Genomic DNA, 22,116 nt, shown 5'->3' with positions numbered 1-22,116 from the left:
GGTAAATCATATAGGGGTACTAGGGATCAACCCTGGGTTGGCCATATGCATGCAAATACCTTGACATGCTGTTCTGTCTCTCCCATCCCTAAAGTCATTGTTTATATACAAAGAACAAGCACGAAGGCCCCATCCTGGTACGTGGGATTAGATTGATAAGCAACTTATCAACTTATTGATAATCAATTTATGATCCAATATGCTCCCCAAATCTAGGGACTCCAAAGGTATTCACATAGAGATCACAAGACAGAATGGAGCTTTTGTCTTGGCATTGATCACTGGCAATTTGCATATGTGAATTTGGAATCACTACCAATTGCCCCTATCACAGAAATCCAACATAGAGACTTCCCTGCTTCACTACTCCTAATTTACACTGCTTCATCATATGATTTAGTGTTTGATGTTACCTCCTCAATTATGTATGGAACTATAAAATTGGAAAAAGTAGTAATACTTAGAAAAAGTTTTATTTCAATTTCGAGGATAATATTGAACTGAAAATCACTGTATATTCTAATAATATGCTGCCCTGGGTTTTGTTTCGTTTTGGGCCCATATCTGGCTATGATCAGAGTCTACTCCTAGCTCTGTGCTCAGGGATCATTCCTGGCAGGGCTAAGCAGACCATATGGGGAGCGTGGGATCAAACCCAGGTGAAATAGCAACCCTGTGAAATAGTAGGTCCTCTCCAATGGTGTAAGTTTTAACTCGTTAAAGTGGTTTTAAAATCAAATATTAAGGAGTCAAGGATAGGGCTCAGTGGGAAAGTGTCTCCCGCTCTATTATCACTTCGTCTTCTCAAAAAAGTAAATATTAAACCATGATCACACTCTGATAGGCTAACACTAAACATAATTTCAATGCTATGCTGTTTTACTAAAGATATTGAACAATATAAAATCAGAAATGTAAGTTTAAAAAAGATTTCACTTACCTGCAAGAGGTTATATTCATGTTCATCATGTCCTTCTGGATCCTCCTCTGTTGCCATGTCTAAGTCTAGTTCAGGTGGCAAATCTACATAAATATAAAAATGAACCACTTAGAATGCTGAGATAAAAGGAATAGCCTTCATTAAAGCAGAGAATGACATTTTATTGAGCTTAATTTATGCTTCTTCTTTAAGAACTATTCAGAACTGTTCCTAAATGAGGCCATAGTCAGCTCAATGTGATAAGGCACTTAGCCATTACACTCTTACCTGCACCAAAACAAAAAGTAAAGTATATACATATAAAGTCCCACTATATTCTCTACTTCATAATAGCTCCAATTTAACTAGAGTGAGATTCAATATATGATGATATAATTAAAATTCAAACACAACTGATATGCTAGCAAGTGAAGTTTTACTCTAGCTCTGAAATCAGTAGTCATTTTAAAAGACTACAAAAATCATACTATCATAACAACCAATATGTCTAACAACTATCTGTCTATCTTTCTATCTATCTTTCTGTCTGTCTATCTACTACCTATCTATCTATCTATCCTTCTATCTATCTATCTATCTATCTATCAATCATCTGCCTACCTACCTACCTACCTACCTACCTCTGAGACTCCCTAAGAAGCAGTTACCATACTGGCAATTTTAGGGCAACAAAATGTGAATTTAAAAGTATCTGGTGCCAGAGAAATACTACAGGAGATAGCAAACACTTTTTTATACGTGGCTAGCTCCACTTTGATAGCCAATTCTCAATATCCCCAATTCATAATTCCCCTGAGTACCACCACCAGAAGTGTTCCCTGAGCACAGAGCTAGGAATGAGCCTTGAACATCACCACTGGTTGAGGCCTCAAACTCACAATCCACTCCCCCAATCATCTAGTAGAAATATCTGAGTGAAAAATTTACATCTTGGGGCTGGAGTAACAGCACATTGAGTAGAACCTTTGAGTTGCTCAGTCACTTTGACTGACAGGGCTCAATCCCACAGTTTGTTATAAAGTCTCCCAATTCCACCTGGAATGATTCCTGAGCACAGAGCCAGGAATTACCTTTGTGCATCGCTGGGTGTGGCCCCAAACTAACAAAGAAAAAGTTTACATTTTTAAAAAATCTCTTAAGCTTGTCAAAATCTTGTATTCAAACATAGATATTGACAAACACATCTTTATTACTTAAGTCTAATACTTCTAATAACACTGAAAAAAAAAGACACATAAAAACAATATTATGGGGCTGAAGCAGTGGCACTAGAGGTAAGGTGTCTGCCTTGCAAGCCAGGAACGATGTCTGAGAGCACAGCCAGGAATGATCCCTGAACATCAAATGGGCGTGCCCCCCAAAAATAATAAATATTTAAATATTTTAGTGAACCTTTGCAGTGTTAATTTTTTTCTCTAAAATGTACCTGGTTGAGCTGTTTGAACATCCTTTATTCCAACTGCTTTATTAGGAATGGAGTCTTTCACTTCAATAGAAGGCTGAGTAAAATTAAAAGAAGATTAACAAATATTGTACAGCTTATAAAATCTAAAATTAATAATTCTAAACAAACTGAAAGGTATTACCTTCAAGTGGTAGTAGTTTTCAAGAGATTCTAGAAAAGGAAATAGATAATCAATTATATATAAATATGAAAGTCAACCACATAGTCAGGCAGAATTAATATTAAGCAGAATCCTCATGCTTAGTAAATGACTGCACTGGAGGTTAGTGGTTTTTAATGGGTTGTTTGAGTTAGGACATCAACAAAGAAAGAAATATGAGTCTATGATAATACTGAAGAAAAAAGAGAAAAACAGGTCTCACTAAACATGCAGTTAAAGTTTCAAAAAGGTATTTTGCAAGTGATTATAAGTGAAGTACAGAAGTATGTGTCTATCAGTGTGGGCATGCTGATGGGAGAAAAGGGATGACTGATTGGAACAAAGAATGACTCTGCAAGGTAAATGTGAAAGTTGATGGTTGAACGCAACAGCATCATTTTTAATAAGAATAATGTGAAGTATGAAACTAAAAGTATTTATCGTGTTCTTCAATTTGCTCTAGAATTCACCAAGTACATAATGGTGATGACAGTTGAACAGGCAATTCATTTCTCTTCAGAGAGAGTATTAGGAACTGCTCAGCTTGGATATATACTTGTAAAATAATAATGGATAAAAGCATTTCCATATGTTTTTCCATACCTAGGTGGGCAACTGGAAAGTCTCTATTTCTGGTATCATCTATTTTAGCCTTCTTAAAGTTGCTCGATCCACTCATGAAAGATGGAATATAAAAAACATCTAAGAGACAATGTAAAAAAAAGTTTTCAATAACTGAAACTAGGATAGCAAGAAGGAAAAAAAGTTAGATTGCTAAAGAATTATTAAGTATCAAAATCTTCGCTTTTCTGTTTCTTTTTTTTTTTTTTTTTTTGGTTTTTGGGCCACACCCGGCAGTGCTCAGGGGTCACTCCTAGCTGTCTGCTCAGAAATAGCTCCTGGCAGGCACAGGAAACCATACGGGATGCCGGGATTTAAACCAACCACCTTTGGTCCTGGATCGGCTGCTTGCAAAGCAAACACCACTGTGCTATCTCTCCGGACCCAAAAATCTTCATTTTTCAATAGCAGCATACTTACTGAAAATACAATCCTTGAGTGAGGGTATTATCTAATTCCCTTGGGGGCCAGAATTCATTTTATCTAGTTTATCATGCCAGATTTTTAATCTAAAGGTATTTTTAAACACCTTGCAATACAGAGTTTTAAGAAGAAGTTGCTGATAGTTGATGTTCTAAAACCTATTTTGACCAGTTGACATTTCCCACCACCAACCCCAAATTACCTCCCATCTTCCACCCCAGCCTGTGTTTATGGCAGTCTCTCTTGTTCTTCTTAGATTTTTATGAAAGAATTATCTTATTAAACATCAACCATTATGGGAAAAAGAAGCCAATATTTCTATACTTAATCTCCTCTGAACAATGAATTAGCAATACAACACTTGTATTTTATGCCTGCCTCCCAGCTGAGGAGGAAAATGACTACAGTTTATTCCAATTTTAATACTCCCTCCCAATGCCACTCAGGGATCACTCCTGGTGGTGCTCAAGAACCAACAGAGTGCTGAAGATTGAACCTGGGTTGGATGTGTGCAAGATAAATGCCTTACTGCTTAAGGCCAACCCTTCTTCTTCCCCTTTTATGTAGTTCTTTTTCTTTGTTTTGAGTCACACAACAGCACTCAGGGCTTACTGCTGCCTCTGAGCTCAGGAATCACTCCTGATGGCAATGATGGAGGAATGTTTGAAGTTCTGGGATCAAACTCATGTGGGTCACATACAAGGCAAGAATCTGACGTGTGTAACATCTCTCCAGATCCCCTTGGTGCTCTTTATCTATATTGTCCCAGCCTATTTCACTTTTTACTCTGTACTTAATTATGCAGAGTATCTTGTGTCTATCATTTCTAATTTGAGAATACTCTGGCTATAAATATGGCCAAAATCAAAATAGAATAATAATTTTCTGCAAGGTAAGGTGTTTGCTTGCATACAGCCAACACTGGTTCCAACCTGGTACTGCATATGTTCCTCTGAGCACCACCAGGGGGTCACTCCTGAACACAGAGCCATGAACTGCTCTAGAGTGTGACACTCACCACTGCTCTGGCCAAAAAATCCAAATAAAAGATATTTCTCTGGGCCAGAGAGACAGGGCGTTTGCCTTGCATGCAGACAATCTGAGGTAGAAGGTGGTTCAAATGCTGGCATCCCATATAGTACCCCGTGCTTGCTGGGAGTGATTTTTGAGTGAGGAGCCAAGAGTGATCCCTGAACCTGCGTATGTGTCCCCCCAAAATATTGTTTCTCTGGATTTTGTTATGTCTTGAACTATCCAACAGATCTCCCTCCAAACTGTCTAGAAGGAGCTGAAATCCAGGCCTGAGTCCGGGTTTGATTCTCAGGATTCCCGAGCAGAAAAATAGAAAACAGTGAGTCGGCATTTACCTGGCACCAAATAACCCTGGTTCAAACCTCAGCATCTTGTATGGTCCCCTCAGCACCACCCAGAATAATCACTAAGCACAGAGCTGGATATTTTGCACAGTATAATATTATCTTCTGAAGCAACAACGTTTCATATGCCATTAAAGTGTATATAATCATGGGGCAATACAATAGATAAGGCTCTTCCTTTGCACTGGACTGATCCAGGCAGGGGCTGACCACTTTGGTGCCTCAAAGGATCCCCAAAACTCTGCTAGGAGTGATCCCTGAGGACCGCTAAAGTATTATCCCACCCAAGTATATACATGTATATTTGTATATAATAGCTGATGACCACGAGCTTATGCTGTCTTTAATAAGAAAATATAGTTCTGCATGATTAGCAATCCCTAACACCTTCCCCACCAAAGGAAAAGAAGCAGGTGTGAAAATTGCACTTTGCTTCTCTGACAAAGTTTGGAATAGAAAGCTCAAATTTCACTTGGCCCACATTTCCTATACCTCTCCCAAAGGCATCATGTCCTTTTATCCCCATCTACTATATCAACACCTGTTATACTTTCCATCTCTTGCACCTTGTACACTCTTTTTTTTTAACACCCCATCCCTCTTCTTCCCAGAATGTTAGTGGGTCTTAGAGTCTCCCCAAAAAAGCAGTGCAAGGTCATTTCAAATTAATCTGTTGCTAATATCTGGAAAGAAATACTAATTAATTTCCTTTTTATCATATAATCATTTGCTTTGTTTAGGAGCATACAATAATTGCTGTGTTTTAAATCAACACTGTCAAATGACTTTTCCATTGAAATACAGCCCTTACCTTCTACTTGTCCATTTAATGTACTTTTTTCTCCTGGATTTGCAGTTGCCAATAAGTGATCAACATACTTCTGTGGTAGACTCTCAGAAATACTCTGTTAAAATTATTACCAGTAATAAGCTGCATGAAGATTTCCTAATCCCTTTCAAAGGTAATATCTGAATTTCCAACTCTAAATGTAATAAACTTAAAGTAAGGGACACTGGGGCTGGAGCCATAGCAAAATGGTAGGGTATCTGCCTTATACTTAGCCTACCCCAACAGACCTGGGTTTGATCCCTGGCATCCCATATCGTTCTAAGAACCTGCCAGGAGTGATTTCTGAGCACAGAACAAGGAGTAATCCCTGAGCACTGCCAGGTGTGGTCCAAAAACAAAACAAAAAAAATCTTTTAAGACAGACATACTGGTACTAAAAAACAAGGAATTTAACTAAAAACCTCATATATGCTCTCTCGATAGCCATTATATTTTTCTTTAACTTTGGATCACACACAGCAATGCTCGGGGGTTACATCCCGGCTCTCCATACAGAATTTTCACCTGGAGCCCTAAGGAATTATATGGGGTGCCAGAGATGGAACCCAGTTCAGTCTGGAACAAGGCAAGCACCTTACACGCTGTACTATCATTCTGGACTTTTATCAAGTGGTCTTCAATTGGCCTTTGCCTTTGTAAATTTGTAAATTTGTAAAGTATAGGCAGAAGAAGAATTCTCACAGACACCTGGAACCTTCTGTTACACACAGATATTTTCTTTCTTTCTTTCTTTTTTTTTTTTTTTTTTGGTTTTGGTTTTTGCACCCAGCAGTGCTCAACAGTTACTCCTGACTCTATGCTCAGAATTCACTCCTGGCAGGCTCAGGGAACTATATGGGATGCCAAGAAATCAAATCAGGGTCTATCTGGCGTTGGCCGTCTGCAGTGCAAAATGCTTTACCTCTGAGGAATCGCTCCGCGCCCTTACGCAGATCTTTTCTAATCACCTAAATTTTACTCCAATCCCTATCCTTGTTCAAATACAAACTTCTATTTTCCCCATTTCTTCTGTATGAACCATTTATAGTGACAGAATGGATCATTTTCTGGTTTTTCTGCTCCTACGACTTGTATGCAACTTGTACATTCAGTTTCTTCTTTTCTGGATAAGCTGCTAGTCAGTAACAAATTCACATGCAGTACAAAACATTTGAACTCTCATCAAGCAGAACGCAATTACCTAATCACATTATTCTAGAGATACAGAATATTTATACCTACTTGAGAAGTATAGGAGATCCCTAATGGTCTCTGAAACATACCCAAAATAAAAACTCCACATGACCATTCTAACTCTCCCCTTCTTGATGCTTGCTGCCATCTTATTGTTACACTTTCCTGGGGAAGTGTCCAGGGGTTATTTGTAGCTCAGTACTCAGGAATCATTCCTAACAGTGCTTGAGGGACCCTAAGGGATGTTGGTCTTGTACAGGGTTGGTCGTGTACAGGGCAAGTGTCTTATCCCCTTTGCTATCTCTCAAGTGACATTTTATCTTTTTAAAAAATGTTCTTACTATTATTAGGCAATAATGATACTGTGACCAATTTGCTTTCTATTTCTTTAGCATCCTTTACAATTTACAAAGTATTTTTAGATCCGTTACCATATTTGCTCATGACCCATACTTGAGAGGCAGTATTAGTACCATTTCTATTAACAAGGTCACTAATACTCAAATAGGTTAAATACATTTTTCCAAGATTCTATAGCTAGTTACTAGCAAAGCTTGGACATTAATGTATCTTCTGACATCAAATATGGTATGAGTTTACAGTATTATGCAGCAGCTGCCCTATATCTAAGAGACCAAGATCGTTCTTACTCTGTCCAGAGTTGTTAGTTTATCATTGCTTCGTACTTGCAGTATTCAAAGACTGGCTATTGTAAAGCTACTCAATGCACCCATTTTTGGTTTCCTTTATTTTCCTGTGAGGATCACAGGAAATCACAGATTCTACTTGCAAATCACATATTCTACTATCACCTACAATCTCGGTTCCAGTGATATTAAAAATTCTATTTTCAATATCCAAAATGATTTCTAATTATTAAAGAACCACTAAGGCACAGTATTATTATATTACATATTTATTATTTCCTCAAACTTTGACTCCTGATTCCCTGATTGCAGATCTACTTGATAATCTAATGATAGTTTCAAGAGCCAGGCATAAACTTTTGAAGTGCATGTTGAAAAAAACTTAATATTTAATCTCTTTCTCATCTACTCCCTAATAAAGAGTTTTATCACATTCCTTTATAGAGCAGAATCATGAATTCTAAAATAATATTTTTGTTTTCAGGAAAGTCTTACATAAAAAATCAAACTGATTATGACCACATTCTGATACATTGCACTACTTTCCTTAAGTAATCATGAGTAGAAGTATACTATACGGACTCATGGCATGAAGTGCAAAATTCTTTACTAAGGGTTCAAAATACAAGAAACAATTGTATGAGCAAATGAATGATGAAAATGGAATCCAAAGCATTTATCTCATATTTCAGCATTATTTGGGGCTCATAATAAAAAATAATAATAAAACACAATACCTCAGAGTCCGTAGGTGAGTCTATATCTTCCTCTTCTAATCCCAGTGCTGACAGCATTTCTACCAAATGTAGGCATAGACAAATCAATGAGAACAATTGCTACTGCTGGTCTTTTGTTTGTTTGTTTTTTTGTTTGTTTTGGGTTTTGGGTCACACCCGGGAGCTCTTTGCGGTTACTCCTGGCTCTATGCTCAGAAATCACTCCTGGCAAGATCGGGGGACCATGTGGGATGCTGGGATTTGAACCACTGTCCTTCTACATGCAAGGCGAACACCTTACCTCCATGCTATCTCTCCGACCTCTACTGTTTTGTTTTTTTTCATTTTTCGATTTATTCTTTTAAATTTTCAAACAGAACCACATAATTTAAATCATAAATTGAGGGAGGAAAAAATTGATGGTACCAGAATCAAACAGTCACTAAGTAGAAATAAAATATAAACAGACTTAAACACCAAACTCAAGTAACCAACAAGAGAATCGATACCCAATCTTCAATAAGCTATACACAGAGGACAGCAGTTATACTAGCAGTTTGGGGGGGGGGCAACGAAGGAGGATGCTGGGAAAAGGGTAGGAGCGAGGACAACACTGGTGGTGGGAATGCCTCTGGTTCAATATTACTATGTACCTTAAATATTACTGTGAAAGACTTGTAATTCACGTTGGCCACAATAAAAATTATTATTACAAAAGGTATGTTTATCTCCATTCAAAAATATTTCTAAGGACCACAGCAATAGCAGAGCACACGCTGATCAAGTTAAATTCCCGTCCTCCCAAATGGTTCCCTGAGCCCCACCACGAATGACCAGAGAATGCTCAAGCTGAAGCCTTGTGCACCACTGAGTGTGCCCCAGACCCTCCAACTTTTCTATAAATTATAATCAGTAACAGATAAGAATTTCAGGGAACTGGAGGCTGGCAAAATAGTACAGAAGTTAAGGAGCTTAGTCCTTCTATGTGGCCAACATGGTTGAATCCCCAGCAGGGCACGTGGAACTGCTCAAGCACCACCAAAAGCATTCCCTGCGCACAGAGCCAAGAGCTGGGTGTGGTCCAACAACAAGAACAAAGAGAAAAAGTGGAGTTTCAGGGACCAGGGAGATGGTGCAGGGTCTGGAGTACATGCCGTCTACTTGGAGTTCAGAGTTCCTCAGACATCTGCCAGGGAGCAGCCCCCAGCACTGTGATTCCCAAGCGAAAAACAAATGTATGGTGTGGACCTGTACATTGCAGTACCTTTCAAACTGTTTATTTCTTTTGGTGCCACAATTACCAGGTCTCAGGGCTGCTCCTGGCTCTGTGCTCAGGAATTATTCCTGCTAGTTTAGGGAACTAGAATGGATGCCAAGGACTCAAACATGGGTCAGACACATGCAAGGGAAGTCCTGCATACTGTATGATCTTCTTGGCCCATTTCAAATTTTTTCTATAACCATTTAAGTAGAAGAAAAAAAAACTTCACACTAAATTACCACTTCTTTTTTTGAGAGCTTCATCAACACAGGGTAAATTGGTATTTTTTGTATGGTCTTGTGAGACACTTTCAATATCATTTTTGTCCTTTTCATCAGCTGGCTTTATAGGTCTTTCCTATAAAAACAAAAACCCAATTTCAGGAAAAACAAATGTCCATTTTTCAATGTATTTTAACATTTTTCTCAAGGTTATGAAATATATGGCCTTAATATACCCTCATAAATATATGTGAATATTCAGTTCTGAAATATTCTAGCAAATATACATATTTTAAATATCACAAAAATATTCCAGAGAGAAACATTAGTTGAAGACTTAAAATGAAAAAGGTGTTTACTTAGATTCATTGCAGCACTATTTACAATAGCCTGACTCTAGAATCTATGAAGATGGCCTTGAACAGATGAATGGCTAAAGAAAACAATGGTACATATACACAATGGAATATTATGCAGCCATCAAGAGAGATGAAGTCATGATATTTTCCTATACATGGAATCTATTATGTTGAGTGAAATAAGTGAGAGGGAGAAAGATGGACACAGAATAGTCTCACTCACTTATGGGTTTTAAGTAAAATTTAAGACATTATAGCCCAGAAATAACAAAGTTAAGGGCTGGAAGGGCCGGAAGGACCGGCTCACAATTTGAAGCTCACCACAAAGAGTTGTGAATTCTGTTAGGGAAATAACTACACTAAGAACAAGCATGACAATGCTAAAAAATGAGAGAAGTGGAATGCCTGTCATGATACAGGTAGGGGCGGGGGAGGAGGGGAGCAGTGGTGGTGGGAATGTTGCACTGGTGAAGGGGGAGTATTCTGTTTAAGACTGAAACCCAAATACAAACATGCTACAAATCATGGTGCTTCAATAAGATTTAAAAAAAGAAAAGAAAAAAAGCTGTTTAAAAAGTAGAAGCCTTCTTTAAAATTTAATTCTAATTTTTGGGTATCTTAATTTTTTTCTGAATCACTTTTATTGAGGCATCAGTGTATAATAAAACCAGAAATGACTGGGATTTTTTGATTGTTTGTATTTTAGTGCCCAAGCGTGCAAGGAGTTATTTCTGAGCGCAGAGCCAGAAATAACCCGTGAGCACTGCCGGGAGTGACACCAAAAAATAAAAAACAAAAAAACACACACACAAAAATTGAACCTTACTTTCCTCTTTTACTACACTATACAGGGGGTGGATTTTGGGAAATGACCCAAGTGTTAATTGATGTACCAAACTGTTACTTCTTTTATCCCTAAAAATTATAGTCAATATTGTCTTATCAGTAGGTTTTCCTTACCAAATCACCTAAAGCAAGTATTCATCCCTACTTTAAAATTTTTAAAACAATTATAATAAAAATAAAATAACCTTAGTTAACTATTACGTTTTAGGTCTGAAGTGAGAGTACAGTAGGGAGGCATTTGCCTTGAACTGAGAGCCTGAGTACAGAGCCAGGAGTAAGCCCGGTGCACAATCAGGTATATTTCTTGTAGACAAAATGAAGAGTTTAGTTTTCCTAGTATCATAATTATATGAATTGGAATAGCAAACAACATAAACTAAACAAAATAATTCCTTCAATTTCAGGCAGTACAGTAAGAAAAAGAAGATAAGAATAAACCTGTAAAACAATGGTCCATGTATGAAAGCCACATACAGATAGCAAACAGAAACAAAATTTAAAGCAGGTTACTTAACTTCCAAAGGAAATACTTTACCTTGGCTTCAAAATCAAAGTCATCATCAGATATATGCCTTGAATCATCAATGGCAGGTTTACTGGAAAATCTTTAGAGATAAAACATACAACAAAAAAGAATGACTTCATTTTCTATTAGAAACTTTATAAAGAGTGATAGTACAGCAAAAAACGTGCTTGCCTTGAATGCAGGTTTGACCCCCAGTACCGCATATGGTCCAAGCCCAAGAGGAGTGATCCCTGAGTGTAGAGCCAGGAGTAAGCCCAAAGAATTGCCAGTGTGGCACAGAAACCAAAACAAATAAAACGGAAAAAAATCAAGTGTTAGGGTTGGAGAGATTCCTAGATCTCCGATGTAGAGTTCCACAGCAGTCTCCAGCCTTTAAGTCTTCAGCTTATGAAGGCACAGATTCCTGAACAACAACAGACTTCAATGACAAAAAGCATTTGTCTCCCTGCTACTGAAAAACAATCTAATGGAACTTACTTAAGTTGTTCAAACATAGGGACATTAACCAACTACTTACCTGAATGACTGCTTGGGGGGATCCTAGACCTCCTACATGCAAAACAAGTGCTCCAGTCTGTTAAACTATCTCTGCAGTGCAGCATGGTGAGTTGGACTAACAAAGTCTTTACAAAAATAATCTGTACTAGGGCCGGAGATATACCGTGGAGGTAGGGCACTTGCCTTGCATGCAGAAGGATGGTGGTTCAAATCCCGGCATCCCATATGGTCTCCCGAGCCTGCAGGAGCGATTTTTGAGCATAGAAACCAGGAGTAATCCCTGAGCACTGCGGGTATGATCCAATCCCCCCCACAAAAAATATCTGTACTTACTAAAAAGCAGTTCATCTCAAGGAGCTTAAATTACCAACACACCAGGAGCCAGAGCAATAGTACCTGTTGTTTGCTTTGCATGCAGGTGACCTGGGTTCCATAGTACAACTAGGAGTGACCCCTTGCAGAGCCAGAAGTAAGCCTTCCTTTGTGTGGGCTTTTCCCCATAAAAAAGAAATGTCAGTTCACATACCTAAAACGTGCCTGATTGGGCCATACCTATGTTAAATGAATAGTTTTGCAGCCATAACTAACAGACCTTCCCTAAAACTTAATTGTGAAAACAAAGTATTAGTTGAAAACGCAACTGTCAAGTGAATTAGGCGAATTCTAGGATATATGCTTGGACGTGGCTTCATAGGAAAACTCTAAAAGTTTTAACTCAATTTGAGTTTCTGAGACCCGAGTTGGATCTGCTCTTCTTTTCAGAGATGTGGATCCCTCTATATCTGTCAATGCTTACGGGTACAGGAATGCATTTGGGATCCAGGTCAGTTGATGATTAACTCAACAGTTAACTACTTGCTAACTATGGAATCATGGGCGAGTGATTTAATCCCTCTGAATCTCAATTGCCAACATACTAAAAATAAACCATATAATACCACCAAGATAATTTCACAAAGCACTGAAAGAACTATAAGGAAACACAAATGTTATGCACCCAAGAATGTCTAGTCCACAATAAATTATTTAAAAAATAATCTTTCTTCTCTGTGTTCCTTAAAATTCAATTTTGATGTTCATTTTGGTTTGGAATTCACCTGCCTGTGCTAGTGGCTGACTCAAGGCTCTGTGCTCAATGATCAGTCCTGGTCTGGGGATCATAGGACCTTGCATGATGTGGGACCAGGGAACAAACAGGAGTCAGGAGCCAGCATGAAGAGAGTCTCACTCATAGGACATTGTATTTTTCTTTTTTTTAATAGTTGGTTATTGTCACTTTTTTATTGTTGTTATTATTTATTTATGTATGTATGTATGTATTTATTTTGGTTTCTGTGTCACACCCGGCAGCGCTCAAGTGCTACTCCTGGCTCTATGCTCAGAAATCACCCCTGGCAGGTTCAGGGGAACATATGGGATGCCAGGATTCGAACCACAGTCCTTCTGCACGCAAGGCAAATGCCTTACCACTGTGTGAGCTGGAGAATTCAGTGCTTAGGCCTGGCAGTGCTATAAGGGGACAAACAGCACTGCAGATGGAACTTGGGGGCTCTTAAAAACAAGGCTCTTCAGTCCTCTGAGCTATCTCCCAAGCCCCTGTGCATGAAATTAAAAGGAAAAAATTAACTGACATATAACACTCATGAACTGGGAGTACGTGAGTAAATTAAAGTTAGCCTGTAAGATAGTGTCCTGAACTCATTTAGTACATGACAGAGACAAGAGAAATACAGCAGGAAACACAATGCCTTGCGTGCAGCCAACATGAAGTTGATCCCAGCATTGAATACGGTCCCCCAAACACCACCAGGAGTAATTCCAGAGTGCAGAGCCAGGAGTAAACCCTGAATACATCCATGTATGGCTCAAAAACAAACAACAAAACAATAATGAATTAAAATATAAGTGACAGGGCCAAAGTGATAGTACAGCAGGCCAGATTGTTCTTATATGTGCCTATACTTGCATGTGGCTGACTGGAGTTTGATCCCCAGCATCTCATATACACCATGATTCCTGAGTAGAGAGCCAGAAGTAAGGGTGAGCACCACTAATAGTGTTCTAAAAACAAACAACAAAAGTCTTTTTCAAAATAAATAAAAAAAGTGGCCGGAGAGATAGCCTGGACTACGAAGTTTACCTTCAAGCAGAAATGGTGGTTTGAATCCCATATAGTCCTCCGAGCCTGCCAGGAGTGATTTCTGAGCATATAGGCAGGAGCATCCCCTGAGCTCTGCCAGGTATGACCCAAAAACCAAAAAAATAATAAACAAATAATAAACAAATAAACAAATAAATAAAAATGGGGTCACCGCTGCCACCATTGCAAGGACCAGCAGCCTGAATATTGCTGTAGCTTTTGAAACCAACCCCAGCCCAGAAGCCCTGGCTGAAGCTGATGACAGAGGTGAGCTGGAAATTTCCAAATAGGGTGGACCCAGAATAGTCTACGAAGCAAAGCAGAGCATCTTCTAACCGATGAACTCCACCATAACCACACAATAATCATGACAATGGGGAAACAATGCAGGAAACACCAGGTATAGAGAATGAAATTGGCAGCTCTGATCACCCGAAAAGTGCCAACTAATAATTTAGCCTGTCAGAGAAGGACGTTAGCAAAAAAAATATGCAGAATCCTCATAAAAATCAAAGAAAGATCGAGTTGAACAGAACACAAAGAAAAATCAAGACATGAAGAGAGAAATCAAAAAAACTCCAAACTGAAATAACAGGATCACTTTCAGATATCTGAAAAAATAATCACCCCAAACATATAAGGAGTAACACCTTAGCATTACCGGGTGTGGCCAAAAAAAAAAAACAACAAAAAAAAAAGAGATTTAGAAGAGACCCGTCACAAGAAACCTTCAAGGCCAGAAGACAGTGGTGGAATATAGAGACCAATGAAATGAATGCTTCACCTAGAATACTGCAACCAGCCAGTAAAATACTGCAACCAGCCAGTTAAATACTTTCAGGTTTAAAGGAAGTATACATAGCTTCAGAGATAAAAAAAAAAAGCTCAGAAACTTTACAGCATTAAAAGAAAAAGTGAAAGACAAGACAGACGAATAGATACAACAAACTTCTACACAGAGATGACACTAAATCCCATGACAATAATCTCTCTCAACATCAATGGACTAAATGCACTAGTTAAGAGACACAAGTCTGGAAAAATGGATCAAAAAGCTGAATCCAATATTCCACTGCATACAAGAAACACATGTGAATTGTTAGAACATAGACCAAATTCAAAGGTTGGAGGAAAATAATCCAGCAAACAACTCCCTTAAAAATGCTGACACAAAATTATGACTCAAAATAGTTACAAATATCAAAGATGGACATTTCATACTAATAAAGGGATATGTACACAGGAAGAAATCACACTCTGATATAAATATGCACCCAATGAGTGACCAGCAAACTATTTAATATAATTGTTGACAAATTGAAAAGAAGACATCAATAGCAACACAATAATAGTGGGAGACCACAGCACTGCCTTGGAATGCCCTGATAGGTCAACCAGGCTGAAACCCAACAAGAATATGTTAGCTCTGAAAAGAGAACTGGCATAAAGTGGACTAGTACATATATATGTGTATATATATACATGTATGGATATATATGTGTGTGTATATATACATATATATAGGACACTCCATCTTCAAAAAACTGATTACACATTCTTCAATGCACATGGTTATTCTCCAGGATAGACCACATGCAAGCCATAAAACATATCTCCATAAAATCAAGAGTATAGATATTGTACATAATATCTTCTCAGATCACAGGGCACTGAAGTGAACTACAAAGTGACACAGAAGAAAATGCCTAACTCATAAAAATTAAACAGCACACTACTCAACAATGAGTGGATCAAAGATGAAATCAAAGAGGAGATCAAAACATTCCTGGCAACAATGACAATAAGGACAGAGATTATCAGAATTTATGGGACACAGCAAAAGTGGTACTAAGAGGATATTTTATACCTTTACAAGCACACATCAGGAAGGAAGAAGGGGCCTACCTGAAAACCTTAAAAATACAGCTTATAAAATGAGAAAATGATCAAAAGAAGGAACCAAATATAGGTGGCAGAAGTAAATAAAAAAAGCTTAGAGCATAAATCAATGAAGTGGAAATCATAAAAACAATTCTGGGGGCCGGCAAGGTGGCACTTGAGGTAAGGTGTCTGCCTTGCAAGTGCTAGCCAAGCAAGGGCAGCAGTTCGATCCCCCAGCATCCCATATGGTCCGCCAAAGCCAAGGGCAATTTCTGAGTGCTTAGCCAGGAGTAACTCATGAGCATCATACAGGTGTGGCCCACAAAACCAAAGGAAAATATATATATATATATATATATATATATATATATATATATATATATATATATAAATTCTGATCATTTCGGTAGTGGATGGTAGTAATGGTCATGGTAGTGAAGTGTATATGTGCATGGTCAGGGTTTGCTCCTGAATCACACCTGATAGGACTCTATAGATAATATAGGATATCAGGAATTAAAACTGGTCAGCCAAACACAAGGAAAGGGCCCCACCTGCTATATAATCTCTCAACCCCCTTCCTGTATTTTTGGTTTCATCTCCAGAGCCTGGAATCCAACCCAGGACTCACACACATGGAGGGCAGTCCTTACTGCTTGAGCTGCAGGCCCAGTCTCTATTTAAGCTTCATGCTGTGTGTAAGTGTAACTACTGACAACGAGTTTAAATAAACAGTACTGTACCTTTGCATTTTTCTTAATGCATACCTATTTGATTCATTTATTAAAAAATCTGCCATTTCCTGTTTGTCTTCCTTGACAGCCAGTAAAACTGGCGTGAGGTCATCCTGCAAAACAACGAAACCAACAGGTCATTTAGAAAGTCACAGAACTATAACCTGAATTGTAAAACTTACAAGAGAACCTTGAAAATTAAGCACAGAATACAAAAGTTAATAAAAAAAAAGTAGCCCCTTCAAGAATTTAATATATGGAGACAGAGAGATAGCACAGCAGTAGGGCATTTGCCTTGCATGCAGCCAACCCAGGATGAATACTGGTTCAAATCCCAACATCCAATATGGTCCCCTGAGCTGCTATGAGTAGTTTCTGAGCTCAGAGCCAAGAGTAAGCCCTGAGCACCGTCAGGTGCGACCCAAAAACCCAATAATCATCATCATCCTCATCCTCATCCTCATCATCTCATATACGCTGTTCCTTTTCTAAAAAAAAATCAGTGTACTCCTAATGCAGAAATTCTGACAAGATTATCTAACCTCAAAAATAAAAATAAAATTGAAAAACTGGAAACCACTCTTTATATATGTGTAAACACAAACATATATTTTCCAACTGCTAAATTTCCAATATCTCTCCTTTCCCCTTTCCCTTTGAAGTTTTCACCAATATAAGGGAAATCTATTTCTCAATAAAATATTTAAAAAATAGACACCTGTCAACAGCAGCAAAATTACAGTTGTAAGAAGCCATGAGGACAGAAAGGACTGAAGGAATGTTTCACATGCCAGAGCCCTGCGCCAGGCCTGACACCTAAACCTGAGAAACCTTTGGAGACCAGAAAGAAGGTCGAAGAGAGGAGGGAGGAATGAAGGGAGGAAGATAAAAAGAAAGGAAGAGGAAAGGAGGAATCCATTATACTGGAAAACATTTTGTTTTATTTGAGTTATCAGATAAATGTCTACTTCCAAAGAAACTTTGCTTTCTTGTGTTGTTTTGCATTTAATGACAAAAAAGTCAAGGGATGGAGAAAGTATCTGAGGAACCAGGGAGACAGCTTAAAGGGCTGCAGCTCATGCCTTGCACAGATAGGGCCCCAATTTCAATAACCAGCACCCCATGGTGCTAAACACTGGCAGGTTAGGCATGACAGCCCCCAGCACTTGGGCCTCAAAAGTTTTGTGTTGCTGGGCCCAAACACTGAAGCAGGTGGCTGGTCAAAGTTAGCCATATTCCACTTAAAGTGTTCCCTGGTCTCAGGGCCATGCTGGGGAAATTCCCCAAAAATCAAGTAAAATCAAAAACGATCTTTTCAAACTATTTCATTCCAGGAATGTTTGAGCTTCCAAATATAAAAACATAAATGTCAACCAGGGAAGGTCTGCCAGGTTTAGGTGCGGAAAGTGCTTTATATAAACCTTTTCATGGAAGGAAAAACAGATGCACCAGCCTCACCATCAGATGCCTGCACTGCGAATCTCTGGCTCCCAAAGGACTCTACCAGACTGAGGAGAATCACGTGGCGTGGGATAGGCCATAGTTGGTCGGAGCTGGCAAGACTGTGAACAGCAGCAGTATCTGGCCACCTTCATCAGATACCAAGACAAGATTCGAGCCCTGCTCTGGTTTTCAGAACCTGGGGTTGTGTCCTAGCGTCCTCAGGCTGCTACTTCTCCTGCAACCTGCTCTCAAACCAGCATCTCTATTGCAGGCAGTCACCATCGTTCTACCACCCATGCCCAGTAGCACCATTGCCCACACCACTCAAGGTCATCTGACACCCGGGAGGCCTTTCATTGTTTCCCAAGCACTTAGGGAATGTGGCATGAGAAAGATTACAGCAGGGAGGCCTCTCCCATTGCATGCAGTTGACCTAGGTTTGATTTCAACCACCCCATAGAATTCCCTGAGCCAAATACTATGGACTACCAAATTGTTACCCAAACACCAATTTTAAAAAAATACCCAGCGGCTGGAGCAATAGCATAGCTTTAGGGCATTTGCCTTGCACAAGGCCAACCCAGAACAGTTCTGGGTTCCATTCCTGCCATCTCATAGGATCCCCGAGTCTGCCAGGAGCAATTTCTGAGCGCAAAGCCAGAACTAACCCCTAAGCTTTGCCGGGTGTAACCCAAAAAATAAAAAAACTGCCCAGTACTGAGGGGAAATTTTTCCTTAGGGTACAGAGAGCTGACTGAGGGGACACAGCATTGCTCTTTCCTCCCTGTCTTCCAGTGTCACAGGGTTCTAGAGAGGGGAGTGTGTCTGCACACACATGCAATATAATTTTCCTTTTCTTTTTTTTTTTTTTTTGGCCCACAGCTGTCCATTTTCAGGGCTTACTCTTTGCTCTGTGCTCAAGGATCAATCCTGGCAATGCTTGGTGGCCCACATGTGGTGTTGGGGTTCAGATACATGCAACACAATCACTTCACCTGATGGAATGTCTCTCCAACACTGAGTATGTACTGATTTTTAGGAATTAATTCTAGAGGAACGTGAGGTGCGGGTGATGAAACCAGGTTCGGCCATGTGCATTATTCCTGAACTATTACTTTTTTTTTTGGTTTTTGGGTCATGCCAGGATTTTAACCAGGATCCTCTTGCATGCAAGGCAAACACGTTACCTCCATGCTATCTCTCCAGCCCCCAAACCTATTGCTTCCCATCCCCACCAACCCCTGGAGTAATCTCATCTTAATACTTATATACAGCATACATGTACTTCAAATGGTTCATAAATAAAGGGAGCTGATGCCTACCTCGTTGCTTATTTTAATGTCTGCATCATGTGCCAGCAGCTTGGCAGCTATGGCCCTGTTCTGACTGGAGACAGCATAGTGGAGAGCAGTATTACCACCGAAGTCCTGCAGATTCGGGTCCGCACCATGTTCCAACAGAATGGTTGCACATTCTTCTTTCTGGCATTGTACTGCCTGTCCGTGACAGACCAAAGAATAGAATGTCAATTCTAGGAATTGCAAAGAATCATTCCCCAGTTTTAAGCAGTTCATCTTACTTCAATGAGCTACTCATTTGACTCAAAGCAATTGAACTAAATCTGCTCCAGGTCACCCGATTTGAAGCCTGCATACCTTCATCAACGCTGTCCTGTTTTCGCTGTCATAGAGGTTTAGCTGGCACTTTCTCTCCACTAGGAGAGTGACTACCTCTTGATGGCCACCAGCACAAGCTAAGTGCAGAGCTGTCCTGTGAAAGTGAGAGAGCATTTTTAGGAATTCTAGGGCACAACCTGGAAACAGACTATAACCCATGGAAAAGCCAATCTTGAGAGCAAGCTTTTCCTCTCTCTTTTGAAGGAGTATTACTTTTCTTCCAGAAAAGTATACTTATTATTTCTTATTATAACAAATCAGAGAGCAGCTTAGTCGCATGCAATCAACATTATCTTTGAATTCAGCTCAATTTCTTTTTGTTTGTTTCTGCGTCACAAACAGGAGCACAGTAACTGTTCCTGGCTTTGTGCTCAGGAGATCGATGGCAGTGCTCATGGAATCATATGTGTTACTGAGGATCCAAATCCCTTGTATGACTTCTCCAGCCCAATTTGGTTTACTTTTTGCTTGGTTTAGTTGTTTGGTTTGGGCCACTCCGGGCAACATTCAGGGATTACCCCTGGTGATGCTTGGGGATCATAAGGATGCCGGGATCAAAGCCTGGTGGGCAATATGCAAGGCCAACAGCCTACTCGCTGTGCTATTACTTTCTCCCTTTGCTTTAATTATTTTTTGTTGTTGTTGAGGGGGAGGTTTGGGTCACACCCTGAGGAACTTAGGGGTTACTCCTGACTCTGCAATCAGAAATTTCTCCTGCAGGCAAGGGGGACCACATGGGATGCCAGAATTCTAACCATCGTCCATCCTGAATCAGCTGTGTGCAAGGAAAACGCCGTACTGCTGTGCTGTCACTTTAATTTTTTTTTAGGAATTTAAATGTATACAAAGACACAGCTGAGCCAGCTCCCCATCCAGAATTCTTGCTATTCGTATGTATGTCAAAGTCAAAATAAGAAGAACATGGGCCCGGAGCGATAGCACAGCGGTGTTTGCCTTGCAAGCAGCCAATCCAGGACCAAAGGTGGTTGGTTCAAATCCCAGTGTCCCATATGGTCCCCCGTGCCTGCCAGGAGCTATTTCTGAGGAGACAGCCAGGAGTAACCCCTGAGCACCGCCTGATGTGGCCCAAAAACGGAAAGTAAATCAATCAATCAATCAATCAATAAATAAATAAATAAATAAGAACACAAAAATAGGTACTTGTTATCCTCATAGTGCTTTTCTTACATTGTATATTTCATTCTTTTTTTTTTTTTTTTTTTTTGGTTTTTGGGCCACACCCGTTTGACGCTCAGGGGTTACTCCTGGCTATGTGCTCAGAAATCGCCCCTGGCTTGGGGGAACCATATGGGACGCCGGGGGATCGAACCGCTGTCCGTTCCTTGGCTAGCGCTTGTAAGGCAGGCACCTTACCTCCAGCGCCACCGCCCGGCCCCGTATATTTCATTCTTATGCTATCATTCATCTGTAAATTTTTATGTGAAATAGTTTTTAAAGTCTAGCTTGCTTTCTCCAAATAGTTAGTAGGGCTTTCGCCATCACCTATCAGTAATTCATTTTCTTTTTTCCTTTACCACTATGACACACTACAAATCAAGTTCTATGGTGCTTCTAAATTGCAGGGGCATTTTTCTATTCTCAATTATTTATTGGCATTGACCGTTCCTCTGTGGACATTTTTATATGTATAAAATGTGCACATGAAGCATCAGAGTGCAGGTGGAAAGGCGGCTTGCAGGCCGCAGAAGACTGGCTCAGTCGGTAGCACTGCAAATGGTCCACCAGCCAGCACCGCCAGGAGTGATCCCTGGAGCACAGTCGTCAAAACTGAACCCAGGCAAAGAACAGTTGCACAAGCATTCAGGTTGGGGAGCAAGGAAGAAGATGTGGGATGCATGCTGGCAACAGAGGTGGAGGAAGGGCAGCATGGGTGATGGCAATGCCCCTCATTCCTTGTCACTATGTGCCTTAAATACCACTTGGAAAGTTTGTAAGTCACTTGGAGCACAATAAAAAATGTTTAAAAAATACTGAACCCTAAAGTCAAGTGACTGACTCCTACTCAGTGCTGTGCCTACTAAGTGTCCTTTCTAGGCTTAGGCTTAGATTCCTTTGCAAGGGGGGTGACAGGCAACGAGTGCTCCAGGGCAGCTCCTGGTTGGGCTTTGGTGCTCTCTGGGTGCTCGACGGTGCCCAGGACAGGCTGGCCGCCCAGTCGGG

At 39.8% G+C, this 22,116-nt stretch overlaps 1 protein-coding gene across 1 annotated transcript in view; it reads right to left on the bottom strand.

Moving 5' to 3' along the window:
• Positions 1–22,116, bottom strand: part of LOC126014226 (ankyrin repeat domain-containing protein 26-like) — a 55,045-nt gene that overhangs the window by 16,414 nt on the left and 16,515 nt on the right. The window contains exons 8-18 of the mRNA XM_049777545.1: positions 19,915–20,029; positions 19,582–19,755; positions 16,826–16,929; positions 11,573–11,642; positions 9,851–9,968; positions 8,372–8,430; positions 5,776–5,869; positions 3,148–3,246; positions 2,527–2,555; positions 2,367–2,439; positions 941–1,023 (exon numbers count right to left, since the gene is read on the bottom strand). Coding sequence (XP_049633502.1) covers positions 941–1,023; positions 2,367–2,439; positions 2,527–2,555; positions 3,148–3,246; positions 5,776–5,869; positions 8,372–8,430; positions 9,851–9,968; positions 11,573–11,642; positions 16,826–16,929; positions 19,582–19,755; positions 19,915–20,029 — 1,018 coding nt within the window. The remainder of the gene's footprint in view (positions 1–940; positions 1,024–2,366; positions 2,440–2,526; positions 2,556–3,147; positions 3,247–5,775; positions 5,870–8,371; positions 8,431–9,850; positions 9,969–11,572; positions 11,643–16,825; positions 16,930–19,581; positions 19,756–19,914; positions 20,030–22,116) is intronic.

This window comes from Suncus etruscus, chromosome 7 (genome assembly GCF_024139225.1).
Source record: "Suncus etruscus isolate mSunEtr1 chromosome 7, mSunEtr1.pri.cur, whole genome shotgun sequence".
Taxonomy (NCBI): Eukaryota; Metazoa; Chordata; class Mammalia; order Eulipotyphla; family Soricidae; genus Suncus; species Suncus etruscus.
This window is presented reverse-complemented; position numbering and strand designations above follow the sequence as displayed.